The sequence below is a fragment of the Argopecten irradians genome, chromosome 14 (assembly GCF_041381155.1).
Source record: "Argopecten irradians isolate NY chromosome 14, Ai_NY, whole genome shotgun sequence".
Lineage (NCBI taxonomy): Eukaryota > Metazoa > Mollusca > Bivalvia > Pectinida > Pectinidae > Argopecten > Argopecten irradians.
In genome coordinates this window covers 31,798,367-31,816,725 of record NC_091147.1, presented here as the reverse complement: position 1 = coordinate 31,816,725, position 18,359 = coordinate 31,798,367, and the positions used below count along the sequence as shown (strand labels likewise).

Below are 18,359 nucleotides of genomic sequence, written 5' to 3'. Positions count from 1 at the left end.
TACTAAAACTATACAGCAGCCAATCAGCTGTCATCACACAGTATATCTATCTACTAAAACTGTACAGCAGCCAATCAGCTGTCACCACACAGTATATCTATCTACTAAAACTGTACAGCAGCCAATCAGCTGTCACCACACAGTATATCTATCTACTAAAACTATACAGCAGCCAATCAGCTGTCACCACACAGTATATCTATCTACTAAAACTGTACAGCAGCCAATCAGCTGTCACCACACAGTATATCTATCTACTAAAACTGTACAGCAGCCAATCAGCTGTCACCACACAGTATATCTATCTACTAAAACTGTACAGCAGCCAATCAGATGTCACCACACAGTATATCTATCTACTAAAACTGTACAGCAGCCAATCAGCTGTCACCACACAGTATATCTATCTACTAAAACTGTACAGCAGCCAATCAGCTGTCACCACACAGTATATCTATCTACTAAAACTATACATCAGCAGCCAATCAGCTGTCACCACACAGTATATCTATCTACTATAAACTATACAGCAGCCAATCAGCTGTCATCACACAGTATATCTATCTACTAAAACTGTACAGCAGCCAATCAGCTGTCACCACACACAGTATATCCATCTACTAAAAACTGTACAGCAGCCAATCAGCTGTCACCACACAGTATATCTATCTACTAAAACTATACAGCAGCCAATCAGCTGTCACCACACAGTATATCTATCTACTAAAACTATACAGCAGCCAATCAGCTGTCACCACACAGTATATCCATCTACTAAAACTGTACAGCAGCCAATCAGCTGTCACCACACAGTATATCTATCTACTATAAACTATACAGCAGCCAATCAGCTGTCACCACACAGTATATCTATCTACTAAAAACTATACAGCAGCCAATCAGCTGTCACCACACAGTATATCTATCTACTAAAACTGTACAGCAGCCAATCAGCTGTCACCACACAGTATATCTATCTACTAAAACTATACAGCAGCCAATCAGCTGTCACCACACAGTATATCTATCTACTAAAACTGTACAGCAGCCAATCAGCTGTCACCACACAGTATATCTATCTACTAAAACTATACAGCAGCCAATCAGCTGTCACCACACAGTATATCTATCTACTATAACTATACAGCAGCCAATCAGCTGTCACCACACAGTATATCTATCTACTATAACTATACAGCAGCCAATCAGCTGTCACCACACAGTATATCTATCTACTAAAACTGTACAGCAGCCAATCAGCTGTCACCACACAGTATATCTATCTACTAAAACTGTACAGCAGCCAATCAGCTGTCACCACACAGTATATCTATCTACTAAAACTGTACAGCAGCCAATCAGCTGTCACCACACAGTATATCTATCTACTAAAACTATACAGCAGCCAATCAGCTGTCACCACACAGTATATCTATCTACTAAAACTGTACAGCAGCCAATCAGCTGTCACCACACAGTATATCTATCTACTATAACTATACAGCAGCCAATCAGCTGTCACCACACAGTATATCTATCTACTAAAACTGTACAGCAGCCAATCAGCTGTCACCACACAGTATATCATCTTACTATAAACTGTACAGCAGCCAATCAGCTGTCACCACACAGTATATCTATCTACTATAACTATACAGCAGCCAATCAGCTGTCACCACACAGTATATCTATCTACTAAAACTATACAGCAGCCAATCAGCTGTCACCACACAGTATATCCATCTACTAAAACTGTACAGCAGCCAATCAGCTGTCACCACACAGTATATCTATCTACTAAAACTGTACAGCAGCCAATCAGCTGTCACCACACAGTATATCTATCTACTAAAACTGTACAGCAGCCAATCAGCTGTCACCACACAGTATATCTATCTACTATAACTATACAGCAGCCAATCAGCTGTCACCACACAGTATATCTATCTACTATAACTATACAGCAGCCAATCAGCTATCACCACACAGTATATCTATCTACTAAAACTGTACAGCAGCCAATCAGCTGTCACCACACAGTATATCTATCTACTATAACTATACAGCAGCAGCAATCAGCTGTCACCACACAGTATATCTATCTACTAAAACTGTACAGCAGCCAATCAGCTGTCACCACACAGTATATCTATCTACTAAAACTGTACAGCAGCCAATCAGCTGTCACCACACAGTATATCTACTATCTACATAACTATACTAGCAGCCAATCAGCTGTCACCACACAGTATATCCATCTACTAAAACTATACAGCAGCCAATCAGCTGTCACCACACAGTATATCTATCTACTAAAACTGTACAGCAGCCAATCAGCTGTCACCACACAGTATATCTATACTACTAAAACTGTACAGCAGCCAATCAGCTGTCACCACACAGTATATCTATCTACTAAAACTATACAGCAGCCAATCAGCTGTCACCACACAGTATATCTATCTACTAAAACTATACAGCAGCCAATCAGCTGTCACCACACAGTATATCTATCTACTACTAAAACTATACAGCAGCCAATCAGCTGTCACCACACAGTATATCTATCTACTAAAACTGTACAGCAGCCAATCAGCTGTCACCACACAGTATATCTATCTACTAAAACTATACAGCAGCCAATCAGCTGTCACCACACAGTATATCTATCTACTAAAACTATACAGCAGCCAATCAGCTGTCTCCACACAAGTATATCTATCTACTAAAACTATACAGCAGCCAATCAGCTGTCACCACACAGTATATCTATCTACTATAACTATACAGCAGGCAATCAGCTGTCACCACACAGTATATCTATCTACTCTAAACTATACAGCAGCCAATCAGCTGTCACCACACAGTATATCTATCTACTAAACTGTACAGCAGCCAATCAGCTGTCACCACACAGTATATCTATCTACTAAAACTATACAGCAGCCAATCAGCTGTCCCACACAGTATATCTATCTACTAAAACTGTACAGCAGCCAATCAGCTGTCACCACACAGTATATCTATCTACTAAAACTGTACAGCAGCCAATCAGCTGTCACCACACAGTATATCTATCTACTAAAACTATACAGCAGCCAATCAGCTGTCACCACACAGTATATCTATCTACTAAAACTATACAGCAGCCAATCAGCTGTCACCACACAGTATATCTATCTACTAAAACTGTACAGCAGCCAATCAGTTGTCACCACACAGTATATCTATCTACTAAAACTATACAGCAGCCAATCAGTTGTCACCACACAGTATATCTATCTACTAAAACTATACAGCAGCCAATCAGCTGTCACCACACAGTATATCTATCTACTATAACTATACAGCAGCCAATCAGTTGTCACCACACAGTATATCTATCTACTAAAACTATACAGCAGCCAATCAGCTGTCACCACACAGTATATCTATCTACTAAAACTATACAGCAGCCAATCAGTGTCACCACACAGTATATCTATCTACTAAAACTACTTACAGCAGCCAATCAGCTGTCACCACACAGTATATCTATCTACTAAAACTATACAGCAGCCAATCAGTGTCACCACACAGTATATCCATCTACTAAAACTGTACAGCAGCCAATCAGCTGTCACCACACAGTATATCTATCTACTAAAACTGTACAGCAGCCAATCAGCTGTCACCACACAGTATATCTATCTACTAAAACTATACAGCAGCCAATCAGCTGTCACCACACAGTATATCTATCTACTAAAACTATACAGCAGCCAATCAGCTGTCACCACACAGTATATCTATCTACTAAAACTATACAGCAGCCAATCAGCTGTCACCACACAGTATATCTATCTACTAAAACTATACAGCAGCCAATCAGCTGTCACCACACAGTATATCTATCTACTAAAACTATACAGCAGCCAATCAGCTGTCACCACACAGTATATCTATCTACTATAACTATACAGCAGCCAATCAGCTGTCACCACACAGTATATCTATCTACTAAAACTATACAGCAGCCAATCAGCTGTCACCACACAGTATATCTATCTACTAAAACTATACAGCAGCCAATCAGCTGTCACCACACAGTATATATCTACTAAAACTATACAGCAGCCAATCAGCTGTCAACACAGTATATCATATCTACTAAAACTGTACAGCAGCCAATCAGCTGTCACCACACAGTATATCTATCTACTAAACTATACAGCAGCCAATCAGCTGTCACCACACAGTATATCTATCTACTAAACATACAGTAGCAGCCAATCAGCTGTCACCACACAGTATATCTATCTACTAAAACTATACAGCAGCCAATCAGCTGTCACCACACAGTATATCTATCTACTAAAACTATACAGCAGCCAATCAGCTGTCACCACACAGTATATCTATCTACTAAAACTATACAGCAGCCAATCAGCTGTCTCCACACAGTATATCTATCTACTAAAACTATACAGCAGCCAATCAGTTGTCACCACACAGTATATCTATCTACTATAACTATACAGCAGCCAATCAGCTGTCACCACACAGTATATCTATCTACTAAAACTATACAGCAGCCAATCAGCTGTCACCACACAGTATATCTATCTACTATAACTATACAGCAGCCAATCAGTTGTCACCACACAGTATATCTATCTACTATAACTAATACAGCAGCCAATCAGCTGTCTCCACACAGTATATCTATCTACTAAAACTATACAGCAGCCAATCAGCTGTCACTCACACAGTATATCTATCTACTAAAACTTACAGCAGCCAATCAGCTGTCACCACACAGTATATCTATCTACTAAAACTATACAGCAGCCAATCAGCTGTCACCACACAGTATATCTATCTACTAAAACTGTATAGCAGCCAATCAGCTGTCACCACACAGTATATCTATCTACTAAAACTATACAGCAGCCAATCAGCTGTCACCACACAGTATATCTATCTACTACATATAGAGCCAATACTGTACCAACATATACTATCAGCACCAATCAGCTGTCACACACAGTATATCTATCTACTAAAACTAGCTGTCACCACACAGTATATCTATCTACTAAAACTATACAGCAGCCAATCAGCTGTCACCACACAGTATATCTATCTACTAAAACTATACAGCAGCCAATCAGCTGTCATCACACAGTATATCCATCTACTAAAACGATATAGCAGCCAATCAGATGTCCTCACACAGTATATCCATCTACTAAAACTGTACAGCAGCCAATCAGCTGTCACCACACAGTATATCTATCTACTACAACTATACAGCAGCCAATCAGCTGTCACCACACAGTATATCCATCTGTTAAGCTGTACATCTGACAATCAGCTGTCGCCACACAGTTTATATATCTCCTACAACTATACAGCAGCCAATCAGCTGTCACCATGACATTCTCAATGTATGTGTTCTCTTGTTTATTGCCTTTAGTATCTGTCTGAGTTGTTAACTTGGAAACAAAGTAATTATGCATTTGCATATTACAGAGTTATCTGTCCTTTCAGGTAATAATTGTGACGTCATGTGTTTGTGTTTGTGAATGTAACGTTATACTTTACAGAAACAATGCAAGTTTTGCTCACAAAAGGATGATGTTTCAATGAATACCTACCTGCAAGGGTGAACAACTTTGTAATATGCGAAGACGGCACATAACGTATGGGTACATCAGGATTTGTTATAGTTGAGTTTTACTCTTGCATGTCAATACTAAGGTTATTAATGATCTTGTTAAAAATTTAAATCTGACTCGGTTTGGTTTTAATCTCAATTATAAAGTGACATATACATTACAATTATATATAAGCTTAATGGAACTTTTAATGATTTTCTAGTGGATAATGTTATACATTTTAGTGAATAAAGCAGCTCATTTTCTATCTTGATGATAATATATTCATTAAAATGAAGTCTTTGGTAAATTCCTTAACCAAATTTTCAGTTTTTTATCTCTTTTGAACAAATGAGGAAAATTTATTGAGAAAACGTTTTCCTGAAACTTGGCACCAGCTCAATTGAGGTGCTGATGTTCTTTTTGTCTGTGATCATACTCATTGTTGGCCGTTATTTACTTCGATCAGCAGTTATTTGTCAGCAAACACCACATACTACTGGAGTACTGTAATTGTCATGATTTAAACTGAGTCGTATGTATCAAGGACAGAGAAGAACTGCTGGGTCCTGTTCACCACTTGTCTACACTAAAAACATGTAGACGGTATAATCTTGTGAAATAGCTGTACTGGTAGCTATTTTCGCAGGGATAGTTGCGGAAATTTCATCCATGAAATATTAAGAAATATCAGAATTTTGTATACTCTTGAATCCAAATTATAATTTTCAATTCGCTTAAATTTGATTTGATAGTTTACAAACCAAATAGCAAAATTTTGGAGCCGCGAAAATAACGTGGTATATGGTATGTTGATGGTATAACTACAGTAAGTGACAGTGACAAAGACTCATCAGGAACACTGTAACAAAATATGTCGCTATGCCTATTTCTTGCTGAAGGGTTTTAGAGGAAAGTTTTAATTCTATAAATTTTCTATAAAGTTTATATGTTGTTCATTTCACTTTTAAATGTTTATGCTTCATTTATTCGAAAACTATTCTACTATTTAACTGTTATAAGTTGATCCATTCCTAATTTGATAATAGAGTTTGGTAACATTGACTATTCACATATCATTTCAGTATGTCAAGTTTTCACTATTTCAAGATTCTTTTCAGATAATTCCTGTTTTAAAAGTGGTCAAACCATTTTTGAGCATATGTAGATCATTTAGATTAAGTCTTAGACTGGAAGTTATTTCAAACCTCAGATTTGGATAGAGTTTGTAGTCTTGATTAGTCTGTTATCTATAACATTGTAATGTTGATAAAAACAATTATTGTAAGGAATTCATTGTTTATGTAACTGTTGTTGAATTTTGATATTGCTTTTAGTTGCAGACATTTTGCTGTCTGACATTGTTTTAAATGTGTATTTATTATGATTTATCATGATGTTGCTTTTTAAGTCCCTGCTTGATCACAGATATATTTATGTTGATATTCTCTTCTATTATTTATAAGAAGAGAGATGTTCAGTTATAATAGGCAGGCACAATAACACATATAAAGTTCATTATATATAAGTCCCCTGCTGGTAAGACCTGGCCCTGATTTCTCGAAATAAAAACTGACTTAAGTCATAAATTGCAATATAAGCTACATAAGGAAAAAAACTTAAGTTTTGACTTAAGCCTGTACTTTTGTTTCGAGAAATCAGGGCCGGAGGGGACTATAGTGTTTGTCCCCATTTGCCTGTCTGTCTGGATTAGATTTCCAGATGATAACTTGAAAACGAAGAGATGGAATTTGTTCAAACTTTACACAATAGTAGTATAGGTGGTGACACAGCTTGGGATAGAACTAGGGGTCAAAAGGTCAACTTCAAAGGTCACTGTTTCTAAAAATAGATTGTTTAAAAAAATTTAACTTCCAGCTAGATGATAACTTGAAACAATACATCAATATAATTTGTTCAAACTTCATGCAATGATAGCATAACTAAACAAAAAATAATAATTTGCCATAGATTAGAATATTTAATTGGCGGCAAGGGACACTTGTTTCTTGCATCACTTACTGTAAGCTTGTTTAATAGACCTGAAGTAATTAAAATTTCAACATCTAATACATGTTCAGAAAAAGAGATCAACTTCTGTAGTAAAGGAGGTGTTGCATGGCCGCCCACGATCGATTTTAAATTTGTTGGTGCAAATACATCAATCGCCACATAATACGTATGGGAACAGTACTTATTCCATATATAGATTAATCATGCGACTACAGCGCCACCTTTTGTAAGTTTTACGTCCGATTCCTACTTGTGCGCCTTTAATGTATCATATTAAGACATACAAAACCCAAAAATAACTTATTTTGGTGTAATAATATAGCATTTCGTATTATCTTTTTAACGATATGCAATACTTCATCAGATCTGTTGGGGTTTTCTTGCAATTTCCAGTTTTGCTATTTTTCATGAAAATAGAGCAATTTCATTTCATTAGTTTTTAAAGTGAAAGTCGGGCAAGGAGAACCAGTCTAAATGCATTCATTGGCCTTCCAAAAGTTCTCCCATATTAATACGACGGTCAAGTTCTGCTTAGTTTCCCAGTGCTGACCATTAAAGTAAAGAAAAGTTGAAAGCATTGAAAGCGAGTCTGCGTGGAAATGTAACCACGGACATAGTGAGCGGGGAGGACGTTTTAGAATTTCTATACTTTAAATTAATTTCTTCGTACGCAGACAGATTTTGACGAGAGATTTTATTTTTCCATTTCATAAGAAATTATACTGGATACATTCACACCATTTTTACCGACTTTAGCCATCCTTGCCCAACTGTTCACTTTAATTAATTCCTTATATAACAATGACAATGAAAAACCCCGAGTACCCTAAAATTTTAGCAATCAAAAATATCTTCATATATCATTTATTGACTCATGAAAATATTGTGCCGGCTTTTTTTGCACTTTTGTAAGGCTACCCCCCTTTATTTCTTACCCAATACCAAAGTACTGAAAGTACTGAGAGTTAAAAATGTTAAACGAAAGCTGTCCTTCTCTCGGCTCTATCATATATCAAAAGCCGCTTTAGAGACGTCATACTTGAGTAAAACGTATCCCATGTAAGTTGGTGTACCATAGTTCAGTCAAACTGACATATATATTGACATTTGACCTACATCTAAACAAAACTTGTTTTGCCTATATATCACAAAATGTTGATTTAGGGTCATATATTGAACTAGACAATATGTCGTGTCATCAAGAAAAATAAGGTCAATATGACCTATATTTCCTACACCAATCGTCGAAGTATTTCCTATTTTTGTCTTCATGGGTTTATTTACTTATTGATAAGCAAGTGTTCCATTTAGAGAAAGGTATATCGGTGCAACTTATATGTTGACCTTAGATATTTCTCAAAAGGATATACTATGTCATAAACATGTCATGGATAACTAGGATTTCATTCTTAAGTCAAACAGCCTATGTCTGACTATTATTCACACAATAAAACATGGTCAAACTATACAGTAATGAAAAAAGAATCCAGTGGACTGAAATAGCTTAACTGTTTTGGGGCACCAAATAAGATATTGCGCGCTAGGAACTCTTCAATTGATGTTCTTGGTGATATATTTAAAAAAAAATGTTACCATGCAAGTAGGTCAAGTAAGCAAATCATGCGGAATATTACAGACCTACTATCTGAGTTCTTTAGGGCTTTCACATATTGAAAAGCTGTTTGAAGATTTTCATACATTTGACCTGTCTGAAGCATACTGCAAGACGTCTTAGTTATTGTCAAGAAGTTGTTTATGTTTGCCAATTTGGACCCTGTGACCTTCAATTAACGTCAAGATCATTCAATTGACAAACAACTTTGTATCCCTTTATTTAAGAATACGTTAGGTTTAACAGCATGTTTCGATGCCTTTCAATTATTGAGAAGAAGTCGCTTGAATAAAAAGTTTATGAACGACTGCGCACGAAGTACGATCATACAAATATAGGCTTTGTCTGTTGCCAAATCCATTTGCATATTATTTGCAATAAAATTTGTTGAAATTCTCTTCTTCCTAACTTACTATCTACTTCCTAACGTTTTCCTTGACACCGCCTCACGTTTGGCCTTCGGTTGAGAGCTCGCCCCCTGTGAGGTATGCTCTGGGTTCTGTCACCTGGCCGAGACACACCCTGCTTAGCGCTCGGGATTAAGGGAGTAGGACGACTGGTTCGCCTGTTGTCAGTGTAATATGACTGGGAGGGAATGTGTTGCTAACCCCTGCAAGGATTTCTAGAACAGTTCTAGAATTGCTCTAAAGGCATTCTAGAATCATTCTACAACGTCAAATGAGACTTTTCTAGAACGATGCTCTAGAACTGTTCTAGAACAGTGTTCTAGAATTGTTCTAGAAGAATGTTCTAGAACAATTCAGGAACTATTTTGGAATTGAAAACTGGAGTAGTTCTAGAATATTTCTAGAACAGTTTCAGAACATTTCTTGAACAGTTCTAGAACAGTGTTCTGGAAAAGTCTCATTTAACATTGTAGAACCGTTCTGGAACAGTTGTAGAACTGTTCTAGAATTTTTAGAGCGTTTCTAGAACTTTCATTAGATAATCTAGAAAGCATGCACTTTCATGAAGGATGTTGGATGAGAAAAAACTTATAACTTGTAATTAGTACCTGGTAAACTTTTTGGTGGTATTATTTCGCGATTGCTATAGGTTACTGAAGGTAAAATGAGACATAACACCTCGTCTGATGTCTGATTAACGCTAACAAAAAAAGTACCAAATTCGTCGCCTTTTACGATCATGCAATGGGTATAGCAGGTGCAATTCTAACGCCCTACCTGAGACGATGGCAGCATTGATGGTTCCCTTTAACAATGGGCAAAGGACACATACTGTCATATTTATTACCTTAATGCTTATACAGTTTCTGGAATGCAACATGGCATTGTGTATATGTTAAATCATAACTGTCAGTATTATATGTCCCACTGTTTCAAAACGGATAAGTAGAATTTCTAAAAAATATTATAAACATGAGTTTATGATGATAATTTCAAGGTTTGGTCGAAATACTCTTACAATAAAGTCGATAATATTTGACAGTGTACCCTCAGTACTTTGATATCATGGAAAAACAGGCGGTAGACGTAATAAACCTAAAAAACGTGGCATATCCAGTGATTCATTAACTTGAGCCGTTTATGGTGAAACAATGATAACCTGAATATGATTTTAAACATCAAAATTTTAGGGTACTCAAGTAGTGCCTTACTTATTCTGTTGCTCAAACGAAAAATTAAAAACTTGAAAAAATCGTATTTTCTGTCAAATTTGATATATACGTCCGATTTGTGATAAAATGATATTGGATACAGCCAAGTGTGATATGTCGTTAAAAAGGCAATTTTATGTAGTATTTTTAATCACAAGAAAAACGTGATTTAAGTGTTTTTACTATGACTTATGCCAGGTAAAAGGCCAAATGCGCTTTAAATTAACCAATGTTAATGTAGGGGGCGCTGTAGTCATAATAATGGTCCAATCGGGTTTTAAGTATTATAGACATATGTGTATCAATGCAATTAATTAATTCAAATTCAAAAATCAAAAAAATTATCGTGGGCGGATTTTCACCCTATATGCAACACCTCCTTTATCAGGGTTTTTAATTAGTATAATTAACAAAAAGGTAGTAATATATAGAGACTCCTCAAACACATGTTCATTGTGTACCGAGTGCACCTGGTACTTGTTTATTTATTTGAAAATTAAAATTTACACAATTAATTTGACTGTCTCAGATTTGTATAAACTTACAAACCATAAAAGATGTGTTCTGGACACTAGGTTGTTTTCAGATAACATGGATTTCTAAAGTGTGGTTAGAAACATAACCGATAAATTACTTAAAGGGACAATTCACTCAGGCTAATTGTTTTACATAACCAAGAAGCAAAATATGGCATAAATGTATTGTTCTACATTTCTTATGAAACGTTTAACACAACATATTGACAACAAATCGTTGATCAATACGATTAAGCAGGTACAGTATGTACTCTGTACCCATACCCGAGCCAAAGTCACGCACGTTAAACAAATGAACTACATAACCATTGAGGAGGTAATTAAATGATTTTTAGGCAAGACAATTCACCTAATAAGGTAAACTACTACTGTCAGAGCGATTTGAGCAGTTCTAGACAAAAGTTGCATTACTCTATGATCAAGGGACAGAGTTCGGCATACAAGATGTTCGACCACAATGTGTAATGGCGGACAGTGAGCGAGTTTGAAATTTTTACATGCATTTCACCACCATGGGCTTTTCTAACATATCACAGTAAAACCGACTGATCTAATTTCCATTAGAATTGTTTTTTTCCCGATATATGTACAAATTTTAATGTTCTCTTAGATCGAATTGTCCCTTTAAAATTTCAAAATCATATTCTGTAACTTACAAAACATGACTAACTAGTACTGTTAATAGTTGAAATCTGTTTATAAAACAGAATTCAGTTAATTGGAGTTATTGCCCTTGTTCCTGTGTTGACCATATACTGTGCGTAATAGTGTGTCATAACTAATACTTTAAGTTGTGAAGAAATTATTTGAAGTGTCTTGCTAATTATTGTTAGTCCCAGAAATGTTGAAACTTGAAGTCCCAAGTTTCTCGTTTTTGCTTTCTTCGACGCAGAGATGTTAAAAGGTTTTGTTTCATTTTTGTTTTATTTGTACACTGTATTCAAGTTTAATGATAAGAAAGATATAATTATTGTTTATACTTTTGGTATGGAGTTGGGGAAAATATTCAAGAATAATGTTCTTTTCATTTTCTGTCCACGTTTATAGTATATGTACCATAGACTTTATTGACAAATCTATTTATGTTTTTATGTAATTTTAATTGAAGTGTGTAAAATTGATGCCATGCTCTGATCTCTCAGGAACATTTTTATTTAATAATGTAATACAAAAAGTGTTCAAATATAAATTATGTTAGAAATAATAATTAATTAATATATATATAATAGGTGTTAAGACTTCATGCAGATATTTATAGGGATATATCTGATATACCGTATTCGACCGAATAAGAGACCAGGGTGTTTAAAACATTGAAAAAGTGACAAGGTGCTTAATTAGATGAAAATTATTGCAAGCCTATAGTTTTGTATAGTCTTTATCTTTATTTATTAGCCCACCATCATCAGATGGTGGGCTATTCAAATCGCCTTTCGTCCGTGGTCTGTCATCCGTCCGTTAACAATTCTTGTTACCGCTATTTCTCAGAAAGGACTAAAGGGATCTTTCTCAAATTTCATATGTAGGTTCCCTTAGGGCCGTAGTTGTGCATGTTGCATTTTAGGACTAATCGGTCTACAAGATGGCTGACAGGCGGCCATCTTGGATTTTGATAGTGAAAGATTGTTACCACTATTTCTCGGAAAGTACTAAAGGGATCTTTCTCAAATTTCATATGTAGATTCCCCTGGGGCCCTAGTTGTGCATGTTGCATTTTGGGACTAATCGGTCAACAAGATGGCCGACAGGCGGCCATCTTGGATTTTGGATTTTGACAGTTAAAGTTTGTTACCGCTATTTCTCGGAAAGTACTGAAGGGATCTTTCTCACATTTCATATGTAGGTTTCCCTAGGGGTCTAGTTGTGCATATTGCATTTTGGGACCAATCGGTCAACAAAATGGCCGCCAGGCAGCCATCTTGAATTTTGATAGTTAAAGTTTGTTATCGCTATTTCTCAAATGTGCTGAAGGGATCTCTCTCAAATTTCATGTGTAGGCTTCCATAGGGCCCTAGTTGTGCATATTGCATTTTGTAACTGATTGGTCAACAAGATTGCTGAACGGCCGTCATCTTGGATTTCATTGTTGAAGTTTGTTACCACTATTTCTTCGAAAGTACTATAGCGATCTGTCTCAAATTTTATATTTAGTGTGTTTGAAGAAGTTTGAAAAGCAGGGAAAAGATCCCTCTTATATGTAGTGTGTTTGAAAAATTTTGAAAAGCAGGGAAAAATCCCTCTTTCCATTTTCAGGCATAGATCATTCTTTGGTGGGTGCCAAGATCCCTCTGGGATCGCTTGTATTGAAATTGACGGCCACAAAAAGGGGCGCTTATAGGGACATGGGCGCTTATTGGGCCGAATATGTTAAGGCTAGCTTTTGTTATGTGTCAATTTTATTAAAATTTAAATTAAAAAAACTAGACATGAACAGAAGATAAAGAAACATTTTAGGTCAATGCGAGCTGTAAAAATATTGAAACTGTCTCTTGATAATAAACATTATATCCTCACAAAAATATTGGGGATCACTTCCCTGTCTGGCTGTCTGTCAGGCTGTCCGACTGCCTGTCTGTCTGACTGTCTGTCAGGCTGTCTGTCTGGCTGTCTGTCAGACTGTGTGTTGGTCTGTTAGTCCAGACAATTCCTCTTGACATTTTTTTTAAGTTTCTTTATACACAATTTCAAAAGAAAATTGCAATTTACCAGTACAAACATGTACAATGTATATTTCATTGATACAAAATGAGAAAAATACATGTACATGTCCATATATTTGATGTGAAATGACATCTTTTGTTCTGAGTTAGTAAGAATCTGTGAAGACTTTGTGCAATACTGTTTAGCAAAAATCCATGTAAGTTGTTTAGTTATTATGTAGTATTTACATGTATACGTCTGTTACTATCTGATGGTGGACTGTTCAAATCATTTTTTTGTCTGCTATCATTAAACAATTTTAAATATATGTTATTGCTTTTTCTCCAAGACCTGGAGGGATCTTTCTGAAAATTCCTATATAGTTCCCCTCCAGATAGTACTGAAGATATCTGCCTTAATTTCATTTATAAGTTTATGGTATCTGGGTGCCCAAATTGACCTTATATTTCATTTATAATTTGGGACTGATCCAAAAACAAGTTTTTCACTTTCTTGTAAAGGGATCTTCCTGAAGTCTACCTGGCATGTTTCCCTTAGGATTTTGTTGTTCCCATTTCAGTCTATTTCTCAAAAAGTCTGATAAGTCTGTTAGTCCATATTTTCTATATCATTTTTTGAGCAAGTTCAACCAGACTGATTACTTTCATATATGGTCACATTGAATTTTGACTACAATGTATTTTAAAAAATTGTCTGTACAAAGGACTAGATATGGTAATGGCTCTTTTTGGCCCCTAAATCTACCAAATTTCAAATTAAGTATTTAGAAATTACGTTGCTGCGTTTGAAATATTGAATATGCCCCTGATAAAAACTTAATGAAATTTTTGTTGACAGAAAGTTTGTTTTTGCTATATAACCATGGTAACTTTGAATAAATTATGCAAATTTGAAACTTTGATCAATTTTGGCATATTTTTTGATAGTTTTTCTTTTAAAAGCAATAGAGCGCAACCTAGAACAAACTTTATATTTTAAGGGAATTAGCAGACACAAAGAATACATCATTTTGAGAAATATAAACTTTGTTCTAGAATGCGCTCTATGTTAACTAGATGAAAAACTGCATAGAAAAAGCCAATTTTAATGAATTTTTCACATTTTGCATAATGTATGTATAATAAAAATGGTTGCCATGGCAACTAGAACTGCTATATTACCTAATAGCACTATCAAATATGTCAGGTATGTAGTTAATATTTGAAATGCAAGATTAACATCCTAAAATAACAGACTTTGAAAAATAGCGGATTTGGGGGCCAGAAAAGACCCTTACCATACCTAGTCCTTTATTCCCTGGATGAATCAAATATTTTGAAGCTGGGAAACAGAAATGATCCTTTGACAGACATACCAGATGATTGTGTAACAGGAGCGAGACGGGCCCAGTTTGAAAGGATGTCAAACTACGCCCTGCATGCCCTTAGTGCAACCCAGGTTCGTTGGGTATTATTTAATATGCTTGTCTGTTGGTAGGAGGAAGAACAAACTACTGGGTTTATATGATAAGGAACAGTTTATTATGACTATAACAGTAACTATTTACAACATACAATTGTACATCACACATACATCCACACACATATTATGCCCAGCTCCCCATTCCCGTACCTAATTCCGTATTACGGTTTTTATTCCCACCTAATTACCAAATATAAAATAGTCACCTATAGGCCTAGTAGCGGAGCTGGCAGCACGCAGGAACTTAATCCATCAGACTGCCCAGTCTACTAGAACTACCCCGAATTTATCCCCATACCTGAGTCTAGGCAGCCAATAACAACAGAGAAAACACAGACACACATTTAGGACACCTCACGAGAAATGAACGCATGACACAAACACTACCACAGTATACAGAAATACAGCACAGGTACACAATACACCTACGGACAAAACAGCTTGACTGGTTAGCTTGCCTAGACATATATTGTAAACATATAAATTAACATCCCCCGCTACAATTGTTTGGTGGACACCAAGACCTCTATGGGATCTCTTGTTGAGATGTTGGGATTTCTAGAAGTAGTAATGTTCACCACTTGGTGCTTAACAGACACATGCTTTTAGAAATGGCTTGAATAACCACTGACTTCGATTTTAATCCTGGTTAATCTGTAGCACATGTCTCAATTATATATAATTAGCTGAAGTTAACTTACACAAACAGGGTGTATATCAAGGTTACCAAGCCTATGGTACACAGATATGTGTTCAGCTTTAGTAGGTACCACTCTGATACTGTTGATACCGGTGTAGTTCACACACTGTAAATGTACTTATTTTAGCGCATATCTTATTTTAAATTTGTTGAGCTTTAACATACAGATATTTCTATATGTTATTTCCGTAGCCACTATTTCGATTGTGTGGGTTCATCATTGCCCTACAAGTAACCTGTTCTTTTGTGTTAAAAATTTGATTGAGCCAAAATAAGAGCATTTACAGTATTCATCAGGGTTACCATGACTAATTATGACTTTTATAAGTATGTTTCCAGATAAACATAAACCTGAAGTTTGTAACTATATAAAGCATGACCATCTCCCTATAACTAACATGTACTTTGAAGGGATTGGTTTTCTTTGGGTTATCGTCATGATCAAGCCATACATATATTGTTTCATCACTTCATTAGCTGTTAATAAACTTGTTTGGTATAATTTTGTATGGTACAAGATGAGGCTTCAAAACTCCCTGTAATTATAATTAAGGTTGATTGGTTATGATCTGTGTAAAGTCTATTTATAATATATTTTCAAATGTTTAGAGTTCATTACAATGATGTATTATTAGAGAAAATCAACTGCTGATAAGAACAGATTTATATTGATATAACCATTTTGTTATGTATAGATTATCAAGCATACATCATGTATTAAGGTTTTTGACAATGCATTAGCTGAAGTTAACTTACACAAACAGGGTCCCTAATACCACCCCTGTATGTATAACTATATATGTACTGGGGCCAAGTTTGTATTGGTTTGTCACAGTGAAACAACTATCATGATAAAAATAACTTGTGGTAAATCTAAGTTATTGTGACCATTTAGTTGTTGAATGTGCTTTAAATTCCATTTTTCTATTGGCCAAAATATGAAAAATTCCCCAATAAAATGATAAGCTAAATCCTGTTCTGATCGAGGTGTGACATTATATAAGGAGACTCACTTTTAGATAAAATCTTCATTCTTCACATGAAATTTCACTTGAAGGTCCTTTAGTAATAAGATTTCATGAAGAACTTCCAGCATAATTATTATTCGAATGTTTCAGTTATTTTTCCCCTTCTTTATCTTTGTACTTGAACTCCGTGAATTGCCTGTGCATTTCAAAATTATACTGAAAATAAAGTTTACCAAATTGTGCTTTGTGACTTTATGTTGATAATAAGTAGACAATTTTGATTGTGACCTCGTCCCTTGTATTTTTATACCTTCAATACAATGTAAAACTTAACCAGAGTGACTCACATGTTGCTGAGTGTTAGTGATCCAACTGAACTGTCATTCTATTGATGATATCAAGTTTCTGAGAAATAAATCTTTATCAAAGAATTTCTTGTTGTTGTTTTCATGACAAATAATACCTAATTTCAAGCCTCGGCAAAGTTCCTCTGAAATGATATAAAGCCATCTGAAATGATCCTTTCCTCAAATTGTGATGACAGAATAGTCAAACCTGTCTATAAAGACCACCCACAGGCGTTTGGCTCTATCGACATTTCTCTCTCTATATATGCAATACCTGTACATATGTGTCAAGGTCTATAAATCGGCCGGCCATTAACACTACCCAATTTCAGAAAAAGTATGATTATTAATAAACTGTTCCTCAAATTGTGATGACAGAATAGTCAAACCTGTCTATAAAGACCACCCACAGGCGTTTGGCTCTATCGACATTTCTCTCTCTATATATGCAATACCTGTACATATGTGTCAAGGTCTATAACTCGGCCGGCCATTAACACTACCCAATTTCAGAAAAAGTATGATTATTAATAAACTGTTTCTCGGCGTGGATTGGATCTTGAAAATTATTAACAACTCAATGTCAAGAAAACAAATACACTACACACATACTAATATGGCGGCTAGAGACACAAAGGAGAAGGTACGTTAAGACTCGAATATGGTCGCAAAATTAATTCTCCAGTAAAGAACAACATATTTTGCCATATAACAGTTGAATATATTTGCTAACACATTACATCCTGAAAATATCCTGCATGTGCCAATTATGTTCACTATGACGTTATCAACATGCAGTTTCCC

General features: G+C 35.7%; 1 protein-coding gene across 1 annotated transcript in view; it reads left to right on the top strand.

Moving 5' to 3' along the window:
* Positions 1-17,639, top strand: part of LOC138308047 (kidney mitochondrial carrier protein 1-like) — a 108,352-nt gene extending 90,713 nt beyond the window's left edge. The window contains exon 10 of the mRNA XM_069248992.1: positions 5,970-17,639. Within this exon, the coding sequence (XP_069105093.1) occupies positions 5,970-6,008 (39 nt within the window). The 3' untranslated portion in view covers positions 6,009-17,639. The remainder of the gene's footprint in view (positions 1-5,969) is intronic.
* Positions 17,640-18,359: the final 720 nt, after the last annotated feature.